The 23,504-nt window shown below is 48.1% G+C and overlaps 1 protein-coding gene across 1 annotated transcript in view; it reads left to right on the top strand.

Annotated features, from left to right (window-relative positions):
* Positions 1 to 23,504, top strand: part of LOC125289933 (probable E3 ubiquitin-protein ligase HECTD4) — a 66,305-nt gene that overhangs the window by 33,321 nt on the left and 9,480 nt on the right. Inside the window, 38 exon segments of the mRNA XM_048237042.1 lie at positions 1 to 51; positions 743 to 896; positions 1,420 to 1,700; positions 2,838 to 3,027; positions 3,138 to 3,219; positions 3,507 to 3,709; positions 4,335 to 4,470; positions 4,714 to 4,791; positions 4,793 to 4,897; positions 5,018 to 5,182; positions 5,320 to 5,489; positions 5,799 to 5,914; positions 6,044 to 6,147; positions 6,409 to 6,570; positions 6,852 to 7,000; positions 7,197 to 7,289; positions 7,771 to 7,960; positions 8,311 to 8,548; positions 8,972 to 9,108; positions 9,285 to 9,336; positions 9,339 to 9,410; positions 9,909 to 10,040; positions 10,386 to 10,499; positions 10,502 to 10,521; positions 10,761 to 10,921; positions 11,357 to 11,538; positions 11,805 to 12,010; positions 12,403 to 12,533; positions 12,836 to 13,041; positions 13,682 to 13,861; positions 14,376 to 15,895; positions 16,149 to 16,356; positions 16,748 to 16,971; positions 18,860 to 19,005; positions 19,707 to 19,810; positions 21,543 to 21,666; positions 22,323 to 22,513; positions 22,963 to 23,109. Of these exon segments, the coding sequence (XP_048092999.1) occupies positions 1 to 51; positions 743 to 896; positions 1,420 to 1,700; positions 2,838 to 3,027; positions 3,138 to 3,219; positions 3,507 to 3,709; positions 4,335 to 4,470; positions 4,714 to 4,791; positions 4,793 to 4,897; positions 5,018 to 5,182; positions 5,320 to 5,489; positions 5,799 to 5,914; positions 6,044 to 6,147; positions 6,409 to 6,570; positions 6,852 to 7,000; positions 7,197 to 7,289; positions 7,771 to 7,960; positions 8,311 to 8,548; positions 8,972 to 9,108; positions 9,285 to 9,336; positions 9,339 to 9,410; positions 9,909 to 10,040; positions 10,386 to 10,499; positions 10,502 to 10,521; positions 10,761 to 10,921; positions 11,357 to 11,538; positions 11,805 to 12,010; positions 12,403 to 12,533; positions 12,836 to 13,041; positions 13,682 to 13,861; positions 14,376 to 15,895; positions 16,149 to 16,356; positions 16,748 to 16,971; positions 18,860 to 19,005; positions 19,707 to 19,810; positions 21,543 to 21,666; positions 22,323 to 22,513; positions 22,963 to 23,109 (6,924 nt within the window).

Below are 23,504 nucleotides of genomic sequence, written 5' to 3' on the forward strand. Positions count from 1 at the left end.
GCGCCTTCCAGGTGCTCGCCAACCGCTGCATCGAGTGGGAGAAGGTGGAGGGTGAGTGGGCATGCACACACAGGCGCGTTCACACACACACACACACACACACACACACACACACACACGTGCGCAAACAGACAACAAAATGAATCCCATAATACTGACCCGTGTCTAGTCAGACGTGCCGGAATGTTCTGCCAGTGCATGTAATATTCATGTCATGCTGTGGGGTGTCGGTGAGCTCCTGCAGTGCTTCTGCAGTAAGTCAGAGCCACTGGAGTATAGAGAGCCACAACTGGATCGTGGAGGAGTTCTGCAGTAAGTCAGAGCCACTGGAGTATAGAGAGCCACTAACTGGATCGTGGAGGAGTTCTGCAGTAAGTCAGAGCCACTGGAGTATAGAGAGCCACTAACTGGATCGTGGAGGAGTTCTGAAAAGTCTTCTCATGCAGCTGTGTCTTTGCATTGTAGGTGCAGCCAGAGCAAAGGGTAGGAAACGGAGAATGCGAGCAGGTGAATGGTAGGACCAGAACAGTAGGTGATGCAGATTAAGAGAGTGTGATTATTTTAAACAGGGAAAGGTAAATATTACAGGAAAGTTGTTGTATACTGAAAGAGTTTGAATAATGTATTGTCTTGTTGTTGTATCGATTGCCTTCCATGAGTAGGTGAAATGTTGCTTTGACTGCGTCCATATCTCCCCATCATGCTCTCCTACTCACTGTCTCTCTGTGTGGACACTCTCCAGGTGGCTCAGCGGACACCGTGCACTCTGGGCTGGCCAGGCAGGTGTCCACTCTGCTGACCAATCACCTGGCCCGGGCCACGGAGTGCTGTGGTAACCAGGCAGCAGGGAACGACGCCCTGCAAGATGTTCTCAGTCTGCTCAATGACCTGTCCAGGTGTGTTTGTGTGTGTGTTTGTTTGTGTGTTTTTGCTCATGTTCTATCTCTTTGTATGTGCACAGCTGACCACAGATTTCACATCCTCCAGTTATAAAACCAACCCTTACAGACTAGCTTATGCAGTAGATAAATCGGCACAGGCAACTTTTGAGACATGCGTGTACACTTCTGCTCATGCCCATTCAGCTTCATGTCCATGCCCAAGCATACTTTCAGATATTTAGTTTTACATTCACATAAGCCACTTTTATATTTTATTCACAGTGACTTTTACAGCACACAGTGTTTTATACAATCTTCAGTGTAATACATTACGTGTTCCTGGGTAAACATTCCTATCAAGAGTGCTAGTGATATCCTGCTGTGTGTTATCCACAGTGAACTATGATATTCTGTAGATGCTGTGTATATATAGGCTACTGTATTTGTGTTTCCAGGATACATTTTTAACAAGAGCAGGCTAATAGTAGTACTGCTGCTGTAGACTGACCTCTCTTCTCTGTCTGTGCTCTGGGTCCAGGAGCCACATCGGGAAGGCCATCCTGAGCCAGCCGGCGTGCGTGTCCAAGCTGCTGTCGCTGCTGCTGGACCAGCGTCCGTCGCCCAAGCTGGTGCTGATCATCCTGCAGCTGTGCCGCGCCGCGCTGCCCCTCATGAGCGTGGAGGACTGCGGCAGGGTGGCGCTGCCCTCCTGGAGCTACTCCATCCACGCGCTGGAGGCCGAGCAGCGCGACGCCAGCGACCCAGCCTCGCGCATCGCTGCCCTGCTGCTGGCCAAACTGGCCGACTACGTGGTGCCCGGTAGGAGTTTCATCACTACTCATTTTTACTTGTCGACTAGTTGACTAGTGGTTATCTACTGGTACAGTGCTAGTGCCTATATTACTGCTAGTGCTAGCTGTGTTAGTAGAGGGTGTTGGTAGAGGTGGTAGAGGGTATTGGTAGTGGGCGTTGGTATTGGGCGTTGGTATTGGGCGTTGGTAGAGGGTGTTGGTAGTGGGCGTTGGTAGTGGGTGTTTGTAGAGGGTGTTGGTATTGGGCGTTGGTAGTGGGCGTTGGTTGGTAGTGTGCGTTGGTAGTGGGTGTTGGTATTGGGTGTTTGTAGTGGTCATTAGTAGTGGTTGCTAGTGCTAGCTGTGTGTGTTGGTAGAGGGTGTTGGTAGAGGGTGTTGGTAGTGGGTGTTGGTAGTGGCCGTTAGTAGTGGGTATTTGATCTCTAGCTGGTTATCCACTGCAGACGTGTTCTTACTGCTCAGTACAGCTGTACACTATGTCTCATTTTCAGTGAAGTTCTTCCAAACATGTTTAGCCCGTTTAGCCTTTAGCCATTTTGTTGACGACTAGTTGACTGCTGCCTACAGCACTGACTAGTGATTTTAATATTTGACTAGTGGGCTAGTTGATGAAACCCCCAGTGCCCAGTGAGGAGGGGCAGTGCCCGCCAGGCAGAGGCATGCAGGGGCGGCGGTGTCTGGGGTGGCACTGCAGTCATTTATCAGTTGTGTGTCAGATACAGAGAGAGAGGGCTGATCCGGCAGTGTCCTATTTCATGCCTGGAATCTGATGCATTTTTGATGCTGCTGCTTTGTCGCAGAAAACTAAGAACTGCAGCACCAGCAGTTGTAGGCTTGCAAAATGCTCTGAACGGGGTCAAAACACAAAAAGTAGAAATTCGCAACGGTTTGTCATATTTAAGGCTTAGAAAAAATAAGATGGGTAATTCATGCTTCCTTTTCACTGTAAAAATCTCTGCAATGTCACCAACAGTCATAAGTTGTTTTGTTGCAACTTGTAACAATTACATCAAAACATATGAAAAGTAGAAGTATGTGACTTATCACTTTCGCAGTGTTGATTGTTTTTCTTATTATGATTTGTTAGCCTGATATGCATGTTGTGTATCTCGTAATCTGACCCCTGTTCGCTGCCTCATCTCAGGCTGCCAGACGCTGCTATCCCCCAGCTCGTCGGAGCCGGACACCAGCCTGTCACGCGGCAGTCCCAAGGGCACTCTCAAGTCAGACAAGGACGCCGGCGAGGAAAGTGAGGCGGTGGACGGCAAGTTGTCCATCTTCATCCACAAGCGCGAGGACCAGTCCTCTCACGAAGTTCTGCAGCCCCTTCTCAGGTAATGGGGCATGTCCCGTGGTGGCGGCCATTTTGTGTCTGTCGATGACATCCATTGTGTGTCAAGATATGACAGTTTCACTCATCTGTTGCCTGCTTGTCGCCCTGTAGTAGCTCAGAGGGCCGGCCATTCCGGCTGGGCACTGGGGCCAACATGGAGAAGGTGGTGAAGATGGACCGAGATATGACCAAGGTGAGCAGCCTCTGATGAAAAGGGAGTAACGTTAAAACCAATGAAAGACTCCTGAATCATCAAGCAATTAAAAGACCTGGGCAGCAATCCTATAGATAACTTTAATGTGTTCTTCTTAGTAGTGTTGACATTAAAGTTTATCATGTTTTTAAACTTAATATGATATTTTCTACACTGCAAGTGGTATTGCCTACTTCTTAAGCCAGAAGTTAGACTCCATAAATCATCAGGTCTAAACCCTGCCCTGTTATGCTGACCTGTCCCTCTGTCCCCGTGTGTGCGGTCAGACGGGCTGCTGTGAGGTGGTCACCGAGGAGGCCTCGGCGGCGCTGCGGAAGGCCAACAAGTGGGCCCAGTCGGGGCTGATCGTCAGCGTGGGGCCCCCCGTGGAGGCGCTGGCCCAGGAGACGTCCGGAGCCACCACCACCGGCGACAAGAAGAAGAGCGCCCAGACCGCCGTCTGCAGAGACCGCAACGCTGACCTCGCCAGGTGCGTGTGTGTGTGTGTGTGTGTGTGTGGAAAAGGGGGTTCCGTTACGTTGGGAGTATTTGAGATGAAAACAGCCTCTTTGTGTGAAGACGCATTGTGGCCCAATTAACTGGTTGCTTTTGCGTACAGACACTTGTTTGAGAGAGTATCTAAGCAGGATTTCTATGGAGAGAGATTTCTTATTTGCATATGAATGTTGTGCTGGGGCTCATAGGTGTCCCATGAGGGTTTTTCTGCATTCTTATTGAAATGAGTTGTTGTTGTTGGGGACGCTGTGGCGTAGGCTGCTGCAGTGTTTGTATCAGTGTTGTGTTGTTGGGCTGCTGCACTGGTGTTTGTATCACATTCAGACCAGTGGGCAGCGGCAAAGCGCCCAGCAAGGCACCTAACCCTTTCCCCGTTAAAGCCAGCCCTCGGGGATTAGTGTGTGCTTCACCTCACTGTGTGTTCACTGTGTGCTGTTTGTGTTTCACTAATTCACCGATTGGGTTAAATGCAGAGACCAAATTTCCCCTCAAGATCCACCCTCCAGATCTCTCTGTCACTCTTTTCTGTCAAAATCTATCTTTGTCAGTAGATGAATAAACGTGTACTTGTTCATTTCTCCTGCGTCCATCTCTTTCAGGTCGGATCCGGTGCGTCCCTTCATCAGCGGCCACGTGGCCAACAGCATGGCAGCCGAGGTCATTGCTCTGCTGCACAGCCTCCTGACCGCTCCCGAGTCCAACACCGCCCAGATCTGGACCAGCACCGCAGAGAAGGTACCTGAGCAGACCGTTCTTCTTCTGGGTTACAATCCGGTGTTGTAAATGTGCGGAAAGGGTGGGGTGTCATTTATTTGATTGGCAGTTGAGCTCAAATATCAACAGCCTTACACCTGAATCATTGAACCATTCCAAAAGGGTTTTACAGTAGTTTCCAGTCCTTGTCCATCTGCAGTGTACTGGCCAGTGGTGTCTGTGGTCCAGGCTGGTAATGGTGTGGTGGTCTCCTGCTGTCCCCAGGTACTGTCCCGCGCCCTCATGTTCATCCCCCAGCTGGGCAAGTACGCCGAGAGCATCCTGGAGAACTGCAGCAGCAGTCGGACGCAAGCTGGCCACCCTTCAGGCCATCGGCCGGCAGGCTGTGGCTGCACTCTGTGCCCTGGGAGGCTTCAAGGAGACCATCAAGATCGGCTCCGAGGTCCAGGTCAGCGCAAGGCTGGAGCCCTTCTCTTTCGCTCGCTCTGTCGCCATTTGCTGATTTGTGACTCGACCCATGCAGGACTACATTTCCCATAATCCTCTCCCTCCCCCTCTTCTCTGGCAGGTGGTTGGCAAAGGTGTACTGGGAAGCGTGGGCGTGGTCATGTCCATCAACGAGCAGGAGGGCATCGCCACAGTGAAATTCCCGTCCTGCGAGTACAGGCGAGCGTGCAAGGCCTCGGACGTGCTGACCGTGCCCATCTCACGCCTCTGCACCCCACGCTCAGAGGTACAGCCTCCTCAGTCTCAGCGTCCACAGGCTCCAGAATAGTATTTTATCAAACCAAGAAAATATATTTTTTATGCATTTAATTATATCTGCATCATATTTTTGCCTGATTTTGCGCATCTGACTGCTCCCCTCAGGCCCTGCCTCTGTACAAGCTGTCCATCACGGAGAAGGTGGTGCAGGCGGTGCAGTCCATGCTGCTGCCACAAGAGGGCAGTCTGTCCATCCACACGTCTCTGCCCGCCTCTGGGGATGGGTCCAGCCCCGTCATGGCCGCCGTGCGGCTGCTGGCTGAGATCCGCACCAGGTCAGAGCCCCCCTGGGGAGAGATGGGAATACAAAGGGGGCCTTTGGTTTCGGGCTAGTGGGCAGTGATATTAACATGGGTGGATTACTGAATAGTTATGTGTACATTTGTGTGGTTATTTGTATCTTTTTTGTATCGTGTTTATTACTTTACTCGTCTTGAGCTGACTTCCACAGCTTATTAGCATCACACACTGTTTTATTTTGGTTATACATTATACTTTGTGTGTGTATGATTGTTAACATGTGTGTGTGTGTGTGTGTGTGTGTGTGTGTGTGTGTGTGTGTGTGTGTGTGTGTGTTTTGCCAGGGCGTGTCTGGTGATGGCCCAGCTCCTGGAGGACAGCTCCTTCTGTGAGGAGTTTATCCAGCAGTGTCCTGCCGCCGTGGAGGTGCTCAACCTGGTGGCCCAGGAGTGCAGCCCTGGTGAGTAAATCCACACACACACACACACAACACACACACCGCAGGCACGCCATCAATGCACTAAACACTTTACTTTCAGATTATCATGTGTGGTACATTGTGTGTGTGTGTGTGTGTGTGTGTGTGCAGGTGAGCGGCTGGGCATGGTGGAGTCCCAGTGTGAGCGTCTGCGCATGCTGTACAGAGACTGCGCTCGCCCCCCACCTCCCCCTCTACAGACCGACAGACGACAGGTGAGAACAAGTCTCGCTCACACTCTCTGATCTAACACTTCTAACATGGTTCGAACACTTCAAATGAGTCCTCAAATGTTGGTGGCAAGACTGACCGTTGATCTATCGATCTTTGGCATCTATCTTTGACCCACTTTCGTAACCATAGTACAGTTTACATGCAGATGGGAAAGATGAACAGTTTGGGTAGTTGGTCAGTAAGTGGCCATGCCAGAGGAACTTTCATCATGCTGATTTGGTCATTTTCTCCCTCTTCTCCAGCCAAAGGAGATCACCTGGTGTCCATCGCGGGTCTTCCCACCGGTCCGTGCCTGCATGTTCTCCTCCCACTTGACCTCTGTGACCTTCCTGGCCGACCCCAGCGCTGGAGGTGGCCTCCCCAGGGGCACCTTTATCTACGCCACCTCACCTGTTCCTGTCCAGGTAAGAGGGCAGACAGGCTCATTGGCACGGCCGTCAGACTACACAGTGTACTGTTTTGATGCAATGCTATCTACTCTTACGGTGGATAGACTCATTACAGTATGTGTCACAAATGAGTTCATGGAATAAGAAATCATTCTATTTTAACACTTTCATGTAAGACATTTCCATTTAGGACAGCAGTCAGTGTGTAAAATCATATTTCAAATTCAGTTAACAGAACCTGCGCATACTGACGCCTGCATTCTTTGCACTCCAACACATTCTATGTGTCTGTGTAGGCACCTTCCTTCTACTGGGAGGTCGAGATTGTTTCCTATGGAGATTCCGAGGATGACAGTGGCCCCATTGTGTCCTTCGGCTTCGCCACCGAGGCCGAGAAGAGGGACGGGGCGTGGACTAATCCCGTGGGCACCTGCCTCTTCCATAAGTACGCTGCTCCTCTCGCCAGCCACTTCCTCTAGTTCACAAGACCTGTTGACCTCTTCTTCTCCAGACGCTCTTTCACCTGTTAAATCAGTACGATCCTGTTCTTCATCTTTTTTTCCTGTTCTTCATCTTTTTCTTTCTCTCTCTCCCCCCTCTCTCTCTCTCTCTCTCTCTCTCTCTCTCTCTCTCTCTCTCAGTAATGGAAGAGCAGTGCACTATAATGGCTCCAGTTTGCTGCAGTGGAAGAGCGTGAGGCTAGATGTAGCCCTGCTGCCAGGTGAGATTCAAAAGCATCCTTCTCACCCCCCTGCCAACCAGCAGCCTTTCCCATACCAAAGCATGCTAAGCCGGGGAGGCTTCCCACTTATCCAGCTCGCATTCATAGCTAAAGACAAGAGTTTGGCAAACGTGTCAACCGTTCTCTCAGGGAATGTTACATAAAAATGTTTCTAAAATGTATTCTGTATTGGAAAAATATCAAAGAAGTCTTTAATAAAGCATGGCAAAAACTGCTTCAGGGCACCGTGAAGAAGGCCAAGATGTCCACAGTGCATAGGCCCGTGTGTTTTTAAAACAGTTTTTGCCATGCTTTATTAGAGGCCTTCTTGACATTTTTCCAATACAGAGTGCCTTTGTTTTTCGTTTTTGACACTGGATTTACACCTGCAACAAAAGAGCTGTTAATTGATTTAAAGTCTCCTGGAAGCACTCTGAACCCCCTTTGCGTCTTAATTTGTTTCTAAAATGTTTTCTAAAACCTTCCTTTTCCAGGGGCGTTGGCCACTGGTGCATATGGGTGGGGGGCTTTTGGGGGGTAGCCCCTCCACCCCAGGCCAGGCCCCCAAAGGTCAATTTCTTCACATGGCGTGTGTTTCTCCTTCTACCATGCGACCAGAGACTCAGCCCCTACCTGGAGGAGGTGGCCGGGGGCATGTGGCCACTGGTGCATATCCAGAAGAAGGTGTGCATGACCCTCTTTTTACAACGGACACTCTTAGGAACTATAATCTCATGTTTTGATTTTATTCATAGTAAATACTTGCTTGTAGCCCCTAATTTTGCTTCAATCAATAATGTATGTCTTCATTTTTACCCATCTCGTCTATAAACAGCAATCTCACATATGACCAGAGATGTTTTGTATGGTGCATATCCAGAAGAAGGTGTGGTTTAGGGCAGTGGACACTCTTACCTCTGTATTAAGTGGCGACTGCTTTTATGTAGTAGCATCTAATGTCTGTGATGTTTTGTAGTTCTGGTTTAACCTCTCTATATTTCTGTTTTTATAGTAAGTCCCTTCTGTCTCTATAGAACACAAAGATCCGTGCCAACTTTGGGTGCCGGCCGTTTGCGTACGCCGAGGGCCAGGCTCACCGGAATGCTGCCGACCTGTGTGTGGACCTCTCCGAGGAGATCAGTGCCAACTTCGAGGCCTTGCCCTTCGCCATGGCCTCTGACAGTGACAACGACGCTGGCACCAGCGTGGCATCAGACCCCGGCTCCCATGGCCCGCCATGCCGCATCGCCGCTGTGGCGTCCACCCAGCAACGTGAGCACGCGCCACATCTGAATAATTGAGCCTTTTGGTTACCCAACTTTACCAAGAGTAACTGATATCAAATAGGCCTTATAGCATGCCGTCCATCTGAATAATTGAGCCTTTTGCTTACCCAACTTTACCAAGAGTAACTGATATCAAATAGGCCTTATAGTTGCTGATCTATCTGTATGAATCATTCTCATGTCTACATGCAGTTCAACTGTGTATTATTATTTGTGGTCAATGAAAGATGGTGTGCAAAGTCAGTATTAATGTGATGTTGGTATTGTCAGTTTCCAGTCACTTGGCTACTGGTATGGGACTAGTATGGCTGTTTGCTGTAAAAATGCAAACTTTAGGATAACATTGTGTTTCAGGACCAGGCATGAGTGTGTGTAAGAATCCTCTGTGTCTGCATTTTTTTCTCCACAGAGTACAACAGTGATGCGTCCTGTCACTACAAAGTGGAGCTGAGCTACGAGAACCTGGTGACCTCAGGGCCTGACCCGCACCCCCCGCCCCTGGCCGACGACGAGAGCGATGATGAGGACGACGAGGACATGCCCAGGGTGAGGAAGTCACTCGTCCCATACAATGGTCACTTATGTAGGAAGAGATATCATCTCCACTAAGCCTGCTGTGTGGCTTACGAAGTGTTCTCACCCGCCCTGTTTTGTTCTCTCTCTCTCTCTGTCTCTCTCTCTGTCTATCTCTCCCTCTCTCTTTCACTGTGACTGTGTCTCAGGAGGATCATTATGCACTGCTGGTGAAGGCCTGGGAGACGAAGGTGTTCCCCACTATCGCCCCGGCTTCAGGAACGAGGCGGAGAGGAAGTCCGGCCTGGATCAGATTAAAGGCGCCCTCCAGCTCGGTTAGTCCGCCACATTTGACCCATCAACCATACTTTTACAAATAAAAGCACCTTCTTGTTATCCCAGGATCTGTCATTGTCACCCAAGAGGGTTTTTCCCCCATGTGAATTCAACACAAAGTGTAACATATACCCTTTTTTAACTTTGCAGGAACCCTAAGTCAGTGGACAAAATGTAGCTTTTGTAATAACAAAACTTTTTCCAAGGACTAAGATGCTAACAGTTTAGCTTCAGCTCCAGCTTCACTGGAATTGCAGTGATTGACAGAGAGACTAGATGTGCTAGGGCTTATGGATGACCCTCATAAGGCAAAGTTTTCAATCAGTATTTGTCTGGAAATTCTCTGTTGAATACTCTTGGACTCTATTTTTAGACTCAGCACAAACTTTTTTCTGTTGTTACTAGGCAGAAAGGGTCCGTGTGAACTTGCTTGCTTGACCAGGTGCTCCTTTGTTTGTTTGACCATGTGAGTTTGACCATGTGTGTTTGCTTGCTAGGCATGGTGGACATCGCCAGGCAAACAGTGGAATTCCTGTACGAGGAAAACGGGGGCATCCCTCTCTACCTGCCCACCATTGAGGACATCAAGGAAGAGGCCAACAAGTTCACCATCGACAAAGTCCGCAAAGGTGCCCTGCACACAAACCCACCACACACATGTGCTGTTCAAAAGTCCCATACGTCAATACACAGCTATATATAAACATGAACTCTGGCACACATACTGGAACATATAAACATGAACTTTAACACACATTTGGGTGCAGTTCAAGTTCAAATGGAATTTTATTGTGATTTTCTCAATAACTCAATTCAACATAACACCATTACCAATATAATGCAATTCTTGTTCTATATACAGACACACTGGTGCATTTTCCTTATGCGCAGTTACAGAACGATCCCACACACCTTTATAGAGTCATCGTTCTAATTGGTGGCAGTCATTAATGTTGTCTGTCTGTCTGTCTCAGGTCTGATGGTGGTGATCCGGTGTCCAGACACCAACAACACTAGCAGTTCAACAGGGAGCACTGCCCTGCCCAAGTTTGCCATCAGGGGCATGCTCAAAACGTTTGGCCTGCACGGGTTGTCCTAGATGTGGATTCGGTAAGATCTGGTCATTTCAGGAAACTTCATGGGGCAGGTGGTGGAGTGTTATGTTTACTGGTAGCTCCCAGATTTAAGCACCAAATACCAATTATTTCCAGGCAACAGCACGCTACTGAGTATTTACCTAGTGTTATTTATCTAGCGTTATTTATCTAGTGTTAAGGCCAGAGTGAGGGGAACACATTATCAAGAGTCCCGTTTATAAGTGTTTATCCTGTCCGTGTGCGTATCTTCAGGTGAATGAGCTGGTCCAGGTGGAGACGTACCTGCGTAGCGAGGGGGTGCTGGTGAGGTACTGGTACCCCATTGAGATGTTGGAGCGCCCCCCAGCAGGCTCTCGGAGAACTGCAGCCAATGGCCTGGTGTCTCTGGACAGCAGCAACATCCAGATCCACAGGTAACCCACAGCCTGGACACAGTGCAGCTCAAACACACCCACACACATACTGGTTACAAGTCACATTTTTCTGATGACCGCTTTCTAGGTTACATTTCAATTTCATTATGTTACGTTACATCACATATTACATGTTCCCTTACGATCCCATCACCAAACACAACCAATCCAGTTGTGCACTAGTGTGACATTTCATATGGGAAAGATACTTTTCTGTGTTAATCTGACATTTTAAGCAGCTTTATTTGTGTTAGTATATTATCGCTTCCTGCATGATGCTACTTAAAGGTGAAGTTAGGTGAAGTGTGATATGTATTTGTCGTATTTCTGTTACGTTATGGCCAGTGTGATATGTGAGGTCTGTCTGGGTGTGTGTGTGTGTGTGTGTGTGTGTGTGTGCGTGCGTGCGCATGTGTGTGTGTGTGTGTGTTCCAGAGAGCTGCTGAGGTGTGAGAGTGGTCTGGCGCGTCTCTACTGCCGCATGGCGCTGCTCAACATCTTCGCCCCCAAGAGCCCCCACACCTTCACCCGCCTCTTCCACATCCCCGCCGTGCGCGACATCACCCTCGAGCACCTGCAGCTTCTGTCCAATCAGCTGCTGGCTCCACCCCTGCCGGGTTGGTACACAAAACTGTTTCAAATCCACATTGTTGCCAAAAAGTGCGACAGACTCTTAGCTCAACACTAAGCTGTTGCTTTGATTTGGCTTAGATCACTAACTGGTATGAAGGAGTATTGAGTTAACCCTAACATCTGATCGAACGTCTAACCCTTTCATGCACTTGTAGAATACACACACACACACACACACATCCTTACACATATTGACATAATGATATTGTTTGTATCTCCATCACCGTCTGGCTCCTCCACCCGCGTGCAGACGGCACCATCAGCTCCAGCTCCATCCTGCTGGCCCAGTCGGTGCTGCACAATCTGCAGGGCCAGAGCTGCTCTCCCACGGAGCTCTTCTACCAGGGCAACGCCCAGGCCATCCGCGAGTGGCTGACCGTGGCCATCACCCGCGCCCTCCACCAGGGCGACGACAGCCTGCTGGACCTCACCAAGCAGATCTGCTGCTTCCTGCAGGTCAGAGCAGACACCACTCATTCACACTTCGGTATAAGTGTGAAATGTTGCCTGTGGGAATCCTATTGAGTTTATTTGATTATACTGTTTTGTGCATTTTTTAACATGATGAATCCTGGGCCTCTCTGTTTTCTTATGAACTGTATATTATGAATAAGGACAGGGTAGTCACACACTCTGATCTCTTTTGAAGTCACTTATTCAAGGCCCATGTTTCGGCAAACAGCCTTTATCAAGGTTCGGCTTCTTAATGGGCGTATTAGCCATATTGACTTTCAACACATGCTAGCTTGACTTAACTGCACCTGCTTGCAGCATGATGTTCCAGTGTAAGTGTTATTGCTGTTGGCTCCTCCTCTCACTGGCGGCGTCCTGCTCTGTTACATATGCAGCACGCTCCAGAGCAGTTCACCTCGGAGGAGTTTCCTGTGACCGAGTCCAAGGTCAGCATGGACGTCAACTTCCCTGGGGCTGCGTTTGTGGTGGTCTCCTGCAAGGAGAGTCAACTAGGCTGCCGCAAAGAGTGAGTTTAGATTCACACACACGCGCAGTCACCTCACAGGCACAGGGTGTAGACAGGTAGCACACTAGTCTTCAAAGAACAAAGCCAAATTGGTTCACTCTGTAAAAGTTTATATAATTTATAACATGTATTAAATATTGATGTTAATCAGCATATACACGTGCAGTGATTGAAATGTCAAGTCAAGTCCTGGGAAATTCATGGTAGCAGGGTGGACCTGATGAGCGCTCTCATATTCATTCTCTGTTGACCTGTGTGTTGCTCTCATATTCATTCTCTGTTGACCTGTGTGTTGCTCTCAGCTCCTCCCTGTACAAGGCCCCATGGGCACGGGTGCTGGTGTACGGACTGGGCCACAAGGTCCGGCGCAACGGCCAGCTGAGTCTGATGGAGGCCGTGTGCTACCCCTTGGACGCCTCACCCTCCAACACCGGCCTGACGCCCCCACCCACCACCAACCAGTACCCCTCTGTCCTAATCCCCACAGACAAGATCCACATCAAACTGGGTGAGTGCATAACACAGACACACACAGTCACACTCACTCACTCACTTACTTATTGGCCCAATACCAAAGTCTGGACTAACAGAGGGACTTTGCAGCGCGTTCTCCTGAAATACTTAAGGTCTGTCCCAATGTCTCATTTCAATGGGCGTGAGGGTTTGAGGACACACTTACCTTTCCGTGAGTCTGCGCCAGCGCAGAATTACCCACAGTTCAAAGCGTTGTGACGTTTACCGCGGAGACGCATAGGGAAATCCGGAAATTACAAAGGTAAACAACAGCACGACACATGACCACAGAATGGAACCGGCAAGTGTAAGCAACATCTTTGTTATTAAACGTCGCCATGGTAGCATGTGCTGTCCCAATCCCATTTATACCTGTCTGAGCATGTGGCCTCACACACTTACTCACTTAGCACCTGAGATCAATTAAGTCTGTGAGTCTTTAGCCCTTAGTCCTCAGGCCTCACTTTGGGATTGGGCCACTCACTCACTCACTCACTCTCTCTTTTTCTTTCTCTCTCTCTCTCTCTCTCTCTCTTATACACTTTGAATATGGGAAGGTCCATTTTTGGAAATCTTTTCATGACTTTCAAAACAATTGTTTTTCAATGTAATTTGAATTGATTTGTCTGTGTCAGGTGTGTCGCCCCCTCCTGGTACGGTGCTGGTGCTGCACTCGTTGCCTCTGGAGTTTCCTTTGGCCATGGCGTTTGCCGAGCAGCTGCTGACCTGGACGCTTGGCGAGAGCAGCGAGCACTCGGAGGATGAGCTGGACACCGTGCCTTCCTCTGTGCTGCTGCAGGTGGTGGAGTTGCTTGGTGAGTCCCACCTCAGTGGAGGAGAGGTGCTAACTCTCAACAGTGTGCTATGAGTCCCAGCTCAGTGGAGGAGAGGCGCTAACTCTCAACAGTGTGCTAGGAATTCTTGTCAATGATATTCTGGGATCAGTCAAGAAGCATCCTTCTTTAATTTTGTGTAGTGTTCTAGATACATACATCTGATTTCAGTAAACACTTTGTCAAACAGCAAACAGTTTAGCCTTAATCTTTGTAACCTTGGTGAGTTGTGGTGGTCAAAATTGTCATATATACAGTATATATGACACTATATACAAACATTTAAATCAATTAAATATATAAACATTAAATGAACATTAAATCAGGGGAATGAATAATTTTGTTCCTAACTGTGTATTTAGTTTACAAAGAGCTGCAACTTGTTTGGTTGCCACTTTGGCTGCTCAGGTGAAATGTTGTCACGTAAAGACAACCCATCCTTATCTGTGAGCTATGCTGTCTGCCCCTAACCCTTACCTACCTGCTCCCTCTTCAGGCGGTCTGCTGTGGACCACCGACCTGGCGCCCAGCATCAAGGAGCTGGTCTTCCACCTGCTGGCCGAGCTCTTCCGCAAGATCCACCAGCTGGAGCAGCGGCGTAGCCCCGTGGGCCTGTCCAGCTCCATCGCCCTGATGCTCAACCCGTGCCTGGCCGTGCTCATGGCCCTGCAGACGGAGATGCGCAAGCTGTACGACCGCGAGACGCAGAGCTGGCTGCAGGCCGCCGGGAGCGGTGGGAGCAGCGGGGGGTTGACGGGCGGACAGGCGGCGGCGGTGGCCCTGGCCTCGGAGCAGAGCCGCTTCTCCACGTACTTCCACGCGCTCATGGAGGTGTGCCTGGCCGTGGCCGAGGTGACGCTGCCGCTGAGCGTCGGCGGCGGCTCGGGGACGGGCGGCGGAGTGAGCATGGTCGGGCCGGGCGGCACCTTGACGTCGGCCAGCGCGCCCAACTTGAGCGACTCCTCGTCGTCGTCCTCGTCGTCGCCGGGCCAGACGCCGCACAGCCCCAGCCTGCTGTCCAAGCGCAAGAAGGTCAAGCTGAAGAGGGAGCGCGGCTCGGCGGTGGCGGCCGCAGTGGCCTCTGGGAAACGCGGAGGGGGCAGCGGCGGCGGCGGTGCGCGCCTCTCGGAGAGCGACAGCGCGCTCCTCAACATGGCCGGCGGCAAGCCCGAGGACATGCTGTGGTTCCACCGCGGCCTCACGCTCCTGATCATCATGCGCCACCTGGCCAGCAAGGACCCGCAGGGCCTGAGCGTGACGGGCGACGCGGTGGCCGACGCCTGCCAGGCGCTGGTGGGCCCCACCGCCCACGGCCGACTGCTGGTCATCTCCGGGGTGCCCACGCACCTGGAGGAGGCGGCGGTGCGCGCCGCCATCCGGCGCGCCTGCAACGGCCACGGCGGACTGTTTAAGGACGAGATCTTCATCCCGCTGCAGGAAGAGGAGCCCAAGAAGCCCAAGGGCTCGACCTCCTCGGGCTCCATGCTGGACGGAAAGCCCGGCGACCGCCCCGGGCCTCAGGGTGGCGGTTGTGGCGTTGGTGTCGGCGGTGGCGTCGGTAGCGGTCGGGCTGAGAGTCCAGACAGCTCCAGCAGCGTCACGCCGGCCATGAGCGTCACCGCCTCGGCGTCCACCAGCCAGACGTCCGTCTGCAGCTCCTCGCAGGGCGGCGGCGGTGGGAGTGGCGTGTCACGCACCGCCAGCGAGCTCTCCGTCGATCAGGAGCTCCCCACGGCAGCGACACCCAACGCCGTACCTCCCCCGACCCCTCCGCCACCTCCACCCCCGCCTCCACCCCTGGGGCCTGGTCAAGAGCCGCACACCGTGTCCAGCCAGGAGAGCCTGGACATCTCCCTGTGCAGCACGGGAAGCCTGGGCAGCCTCGGGAGTCTGGGCGAGCCGCCAGACAGTGCCGACACGGCCTCGGGCTCCGACGCCGGCTCCATGTACACGGTCACCTCACTGGACAACAACGCCAGCCTGAGCCGCCCCATTAAAGGATATGCAGTCATAGAGGTGAGCATTCGTGGTGAGAATTTACGTTTATGGGAGTGGTTAGATTTGCACAAAATGTTCATGCATTTCTGCCTTGGCTGTTGGAGATGTTTATTAGTTGCATGCTAAGCGCTCACTAATCATTTACTAGACCTGCATTTGTATTAGCCCATAGGAAAGGTTACACTGTTTTAGAACCTAAGTTGTCCTTATTTAATCATTTATTCTGCATGTAAGAAGGTCTCATTGACATCATTGGCCTCTTGACCTCTAGGTTCGAGCTCGTGCCAAGGTGGAGAAGATCCGTGCCAGCCTCTTCAACAGCAGTGACCTGATTGGCCTGTCCAGCTTGGAGGGGGAGGAGGAGCTAATGGAGATGACCAATGAGGAGATTCTGACCGCCTCCAGCGTCAACCAGAGCTTGTTTGACACCCAGGGAAGCTCCGCACTTGAGGATTACTTTCTGGATAAGACCATCCGAGGTTGGTTAATTACACTGTGCATCCATCAAGGCCATAGTTACTTACTGCCTTATTTCATTGAACCTTCATGGAATAGTATTTTATAGTACAAATAGAGATATCCTATAAACCTTTTCCTCAAATAGAGAACTCCATTCTGGTTCACGCTCCAGATATTGTTCTGAGCATTTCAACCAGAAATAAATCTGTTTGGAAACTGAACATGTTGGTTCGGTGCACACATCAAAAAGTAGTTTTTTGTTTTTTTGTTGTTGTTGTTCTTGACAGCATCACGGGAGAGTGCATAATAATAAAAGTGGTTGCATTTCAGATGTCACACCTCACAGTTTCATTTGCATTACCGCGCTGTTGAGTGTGACCCGCAGGCTGAAGTTGCTCCTGTGTTGTCCAGGTGACAAGCTGGTTCCCGGTGCCCGGGACGTCCTCACGGACATCTTCAAGAGCTGCGTGCTCTCGGAGCAGATGCTCAGCCTGACCCCCACCAAGCCCATCAAAGTGAGCGACATCTACCTGAGCAAGGAGCAGATCAACTCCCAGACGCCAGGCAACCTGCTGCACGTCTTCTTCACCCACGTGCGGCCGCCAAAGAAAGTCCTCGAGGACCAGCTCACACAGGTAGTCAAGGTGTCTGCCAACATATTCCACAAAATAGTCCCCTACGCTCCAGGTGTTAATATTGGCTATATAAACATTGATTTGTGGGTAAAATCAAGTCCAGTTGGAGTGCTACCAGGAACTTTGTAAAAACTTTGTAAAGATGGTGCTCTTTGGTGACAGGCTTGAAAGGTTGTAGAATACCAAGGCACTCATCTTCTTTGTAGTTAAAATGCCTTTATTTAAATGGGCACAACATAATTAAAACACTTTGACGCGTTTCGGCATGAAGCCTTCGTCAGGAAGTGAGCAGTCTCTTGTGTGGCACACTGAAATAAAAGACATCAATTCCATGAGTGTTCTCAGGTGTGTGGGTGGGACCAATTAGCTAATGGCAAACCCCTCATTTACAAAGGTAAACCCACAGAAAAACAAACAGGTATTGATGGTGGTCAGCAGGGGGCGTCATTCCACAGTCTCTACAGACATAGAAGAGTATTTAGAGAACAAAAAACATGCATGCAATACACATATACAACAATAGAACATTTGTGTTTACAGGAAATGGCAATATTCCAACTCATCATTTAAACCTGGATATAAAGTAGCTTTTAATTTAAAAATCCAGTAGCTCTCTCGCTGGTTTAATTGTTTCAATCTATCACCCCCTCTCATTGTTTGTGGGATAAGATCTATACTTATAGCTCTTAAAATAACAGGGTCACTTGTGCTTGTCTTTGAAATGACGAGCCATTGGATAGTTCTCATTTTTTGTTTTTATCGCATATTTGTGCTCTGAGACTCTATCTTGTAACCTTCGTTTGGTTCTGCCAATGTAAAAAACATTACAGAGGGGACATTCCAGTTTATAAATCATAAATGTTGTTTTACAATTAATAAAATGCTGCATCTCATGTGTTCTTTGACTATGTATATCTTCAAATGTTTTACCTTGAACTACAGTAGGGCAGTGATTACAATGACCACATTTGAAGCTACCTTGTGGTTTCTATGACAGCCAAGTGTTTTTAGAGGGTGGTGGTAGATAGCTGTGGACAAGTTTGTCATTTAAGGTAGGAGCCCTTTTAAAACTGAGAACAGGAGGCTCTTGAAAAACATTTCTCAGAGAAGCGTCACACTGTAATAAATTCCATTTTTTTCTGATTATGTTTTTAATGTGATTTGCTTCAGTGCTAAACTTTGTGGAAAAGAAAACTCTCCCAGAACTTTGTCTGGACTTCCCACTTCTTAACAGGGATTGTCGGTCTAGGTTCTCAGCTCTGTGCTTAGCACTCTGGATGGTTTTCTTTTTGTAACCTCTTTGGATAAATCTATTTTCCATTTAATTTGCCTTTACCTCAAAAGAATCAGTTTCATCACAAATTCTTTTCAGTCTCTGGAATTGACCGTAGGATATGTTATCCTTTAAATGTCTAGGATGGAAGCTTTTTGCATGCAAAATAGTGTTGCGAGAGGTAGGTTTTCTATAGATGGTGGAATGTAAGAAACCTTCCTTATCTTTGTATATTTCTAAATCCAGAAAGCAAATGCTTTGTTTGTCAAACTCCAGAGACAGTTTGATGTTTTCATTGATTCCTGATTCCTGACGAAGGCTTCATGCCGAAACACGTCGAAATGTTTTAATTATGTTGTGCCCATTAAAATAAAGGCATTTTAACTACAAAGAAGATAAGTGCCTTGGTATTCTACAACCTTTCTAAAATTGATTTGTGGGTATTTTGGACGTGTGTTCTTTGTGTTGTAACCACATTTATTTGCTTTGTTGATGTGCTCATAAATAAGCACTGAGGTCTGTAAGATCTCAAATGGTTATCCAAATCTAAATGAAAAACATGTCAATTGACAGTTTTGTGTTGATATGCGATTGTGTGTGCGTTTTTTCCTTTAGATTCTGCGCAAGTACGGCACAGCAAAGCCCAACAAGACCAAGTTCAGCAAGGCAGGCAAAGAGCAGCACCAGGGCAAGGTGGTGAGCACTAAGAGGGCCATCACTAAACCGCCCAGCAAGGAGAAGTCCGTGCTCAACAGCGTCAGGTCCGACCCCTCTGCAGTTTTAGACCCGGTCATGTATGCATCCGTTCCCATCCTCCTCCTCCTCATCCTCCTCCTCCTCCTCCTTAACAGTCTTCTTTTCCTCCTTCGCTCCCTCTCCTTCTCTGCTACTCAGAGGAAGCGTTCATATCCCTCCGCTAAATGGTTTAAAGGTGCAGTCTGCAATTCTGGTAAAAAGGTTGTTGACATTTGAGGTCAACAGTCGATCAGATTTGCACCCCTATCGTCTGTGCTTTTGGACGCTGGATCTAAAATGTTTCTTGGTTAAAATTGTATAATTATGGCTTGGTCTGAGTTCGTCTCTCATTTGAGTTTAGATGATGCATTTCATTTGTCCAAAAAATTAATTCAATCAGAATTGCAAACTCGCCTTTAAACATGGTTTCACCCCCCCCCCCAAATTCATGAATTGCTTTAACAGTCAGCCACCATAGAAGTAGACTCCATAATTATTACAGGTTGCATGGCGGGGGCATTGTTGGTCTAACTCCATTATGATGAAGTGTGCCTCATGTCACGTAGCCCTGCATATTTAGTGTGTAATGAGTGTGTGTGCCCATGTGCGATTAGCACTCATTTACTTTAATTATAAAGCTCCATCCTGTGGCCTGCTTAGAAAAATAGTAAAAATGACAGAAAAGGATCCTCCCACGTGTTGAGGTTATATCTGTCTCCCCCACCAGGACGGCCTTGAGTGAGAAGAAGCCGGTTCTGAAGCCCAAGTCCCCAGAGAAGGCGCGGCCCGACGAGAAGGACCTGGAGAAGTCCCCCGCCAAGAAGCTCGAAGGTAGATCCCCAACCCTGCTGCCCACACTGAATGACCTTTGCGTACGATAATGTGCCACATAAATAAACCTCACCTTGAACTTGCCTCTTATAGACAATAGACTGATGTAGGCATTTACAGTATATAGGGATCCTGTGTTTCAACTGGCAGAGCAACTAGTAGACCAAGGTGCCATCAACACTGATGGTAATTTTGATACCATAGATTTAATAGAGACCCAGTCAGACCAATAGTATGAAAAATCAGGAACAGAGTTTATTTACAATGATGCGCATCAAGGGAGAGACAGCATGACTTCACCTAAAGATCCATCAGCTGCTCTAACTAGATTAAATAGTTAGGGTTTAAGTATCCTTCCAGGCTGACGGGAGATGGCGTTGGTCATCCCATCTCACATGGACTACACTGAATCAGACCCTGATTAGTGGCAACCTGGCAATCCGGAGCAGATAGCTACTGACGCAGCCATGCAGAACAGTGAAACACTGCAAAGTCATAATATTCCCGCTTATCTCTAAATACAGTCACACACAGATATACACAGGGACAGTGCAGATATCATACAGTCATTACATAGAATCATACTTTTAGTATCAAAGGGACCCACTAATGAGAAATGCAGAACATTAAACCACATATTGGAATATTGGACATAATGCAGAACATTAAACCACATATTGGAATATTGGACATAATGCAGAACATTAAACCAACATATTAAAATATTGGACATAATGTTCTATTCCACTTTCTCTCAACACCAAGAACATGGGTTTGATTCTCATGGAACGCACAGGAGGCTAAAACTGATGCGTAAGGAACCTTTTTGAGCAATGGGCAGAGTTCCTCATTACTGTGGTTTTGCCATGTTTCTATTTATATTTGGCAACAATGTATTTTCTGGAGAACTTCAGTAGGCAAATGGTCATGATCATCCAATCAAAAAAATGGAACTGCTGCATGTCTTTTCTTCACTGTTGATTGAGCGAAGACAGAGATGAAGTTGTCAGTTCTATCATTTGGTTAACTAGGCCTTTCAGAAACACTTACCTTTGTGCGCGAACTTGATCTCACGACTGATCTGACTGTGTTTATTGCAAAAGTCTTTATTCATTCAAAAGAACCCCTTTTGCGTTTAAATGAACACAACCAAAGTTAAAAAGTTGATTGTTACGATGTACTGTAAGCTGAGCAATAGTTTGACATACTGTCCTCTTAAATATTAATTTTGAGTAAAATGCACATTGTTATGATGTTGTTTTTTTATCAATGAAGATGTCAATTTCGGTTTGTTATTTTATAATGCACCATACTGTTACATTTTCATCAATTGTTTTTTTTGCAACGCCTGCATTTTGTAATAACAACCGCAATATGTAACAACGTATTACAAAATGCGGGAAATTTTATTACATATTGCATTCAAGCAGTTTATTACAAAATGCAGCAGATTGTTACATAATGAAGTGATCATTTGTTACATTTTGTCAAGTTAGTACATACTGTAATGCGTTGTTACAAGCCCACAGTGCATCGGACCTTCCCTTCTCAATGAGACTGTAAATATGTTTGTGTGTTCACTAAAGGCCATGTTGCGCAACTGCATATGTTTATGTCTGCTTCCTGGCAGTACCTAGATATCTGAGAACATGAAGAACATGTGTGTGAAAAAACATGTTTGTCTGTGTGCTATGTTTTCTGTGCCCTTACTGCGTGATTATGCCCCCAGCAGTCCCTGAGGAGAAGTATCTGACACTTGAGGGCTTCCAGAAGTTCACAGTGGACAGGGCCAAGCAGGACATCCGTAGTGTGTGGCGGGCCATCCTCGCCTGCGGCTACGACCTCCACTTTGAAAGGTCAGCCTCAGCCCCTCCACATGACCCACATTCCGCTTTCGCATCATTCAGGACACATGATACTGTGTGTGTGTGTGTGTGTGTGTGTGTGTGTGTGTGTGTGTGTGTGTGTGTGTGTGTGTGTGTGTGTGTTGTCCAGTCCTGGGAAACGGTACACCCTGTTCAGTCATAAAGTCACTCATAACTAATAGACTAATAGAGTCAACATAAGTGTATACAGACTCATCAGGAATAGAGCCGGCCTATAGAGTAGACAGTGCCGTGTCATGCTGTGCTTATTTGAGTCAAGTTGGAGTTGATGCATAGGAATCATTTTAGCACTAATGATGTTGCTAAAACCATGTGCAGATATGTGTGGGTGTGTTGTGGGTCTAAATCACTCTCACCCTTACTCTAAGCCCCTATGAGACATGCCACAGCAGTCTCTGTCGGATGGACTGCATAGTACAAAGAACCCGGCAACAACTCACAGTTGAACAACTTTTTTTTTTTCAACTCAGTTTGTTAACTTGTTGATGAGTTGATCTGTTGACTTGCTGATGTGATGATATGATGATCTTAGCTTGCCTTGTCATTTGATACACACTCTGCCTGCTCTTTCATTCAGTTGACTTGTAAGACACTGACCCTATGCTCCTTCCATATTGTGTGCGCAGGTGTACGTGCATTGATGCACGGCACGCTCAGAAGGCCAGCCGCAAGTGGACACTGGAGATGGACGTGGCACTGGTGCAATACATCAACCGCCTGTGCCGCCACCTGGCCATCACTCCTGCCCGACTGCATCCCCACGAAGTCTACTTGGACCCCACTGATGCCGCAGACCCTCGCGTGGCCTGTCTCCTCAGTAAGACTCCACACGCACGCGTGCGCGTGCGTACACACACACACACACACACACACACACACAACTCAGACACTGACACTGGACACTGATCCCGTCATCTTACTGGAGGGCATGAGCACTCTGTTGATTTCTTCACCATATACAGGATGTCCTACTGAAACAGGATAAGGAAGCAGCTGATAAACTCCACAGCAATCTACTAATCTACTAATCTACTGGTGCTAGTGTGCATGATCAATGTTATGATTCTTAATTCAGACAGACATATAAATATAATGTACATACATGCATATATAAATATATATATATATATATATATATATATATATATATATATATATATATACAGATGTATGTATGAATGAATGAATGAATGAATAATGAAAGACTGTTGTCCTTGTAGTATCCTCACTGTTTGTATGTTTGTTTGTTTGTTTGTTTGTTTGCAGGTGTTCCTGTGGAGAGTCTGCGTCTTCGCTTTGCGCTGCTGCAGTCGCTCAACAACACGCTGGAGAGCTTCTTCCTCCCCCTGGTGGAGCTGCGCCAGACACACACCTACCAGAACAGCATCGCCGCTCTGCTGTGTGAGGCCAAAGGTGAGACGCCGCACACACACACACACTCTGTTATGTACATGAATACATTCAGTGAAGGGAAAAGTGTTCTTAGGAAGGCAATTAGGCTGAAACGTTGAGGTTGAAAAAGATTTCTGTCACATGGCAAAAATAAATCTGTGAAACCAAGATTGGTTTACTCTCTCCTGAACCATCTAACGCTAATGATGCATGGGGAAACTTTTTGAGCAATGTTGCTGGGCAACCACATAACCAGTTCCATTTATTATGATTGGATGATCATGACAATTTACCTACTGATGATTAAACTTCTCCGGAAAAGAAATTGTTGCCCAATATCAATGGGAACATGCCAGAACCACAGTAACGAGGAACATTGCCCGGCAACATTGCTCAAGTTGCCACATGTGTCATCA

This window comes from Alosa alosa, chromosome 24 (assembly GCF_017589495.1).
Source record: "Alosa alosa isolate M-15738 ecotype Scorff River chromosome 24, AALO_Geno_1.1, whole genome shotgun sequence".
Lineage (NCBI taxonomy): Eukaryota > Metazoa > Chordata > Actinopteri > Clupeiformes > Clupeidae > Alosa > Alosa alosa.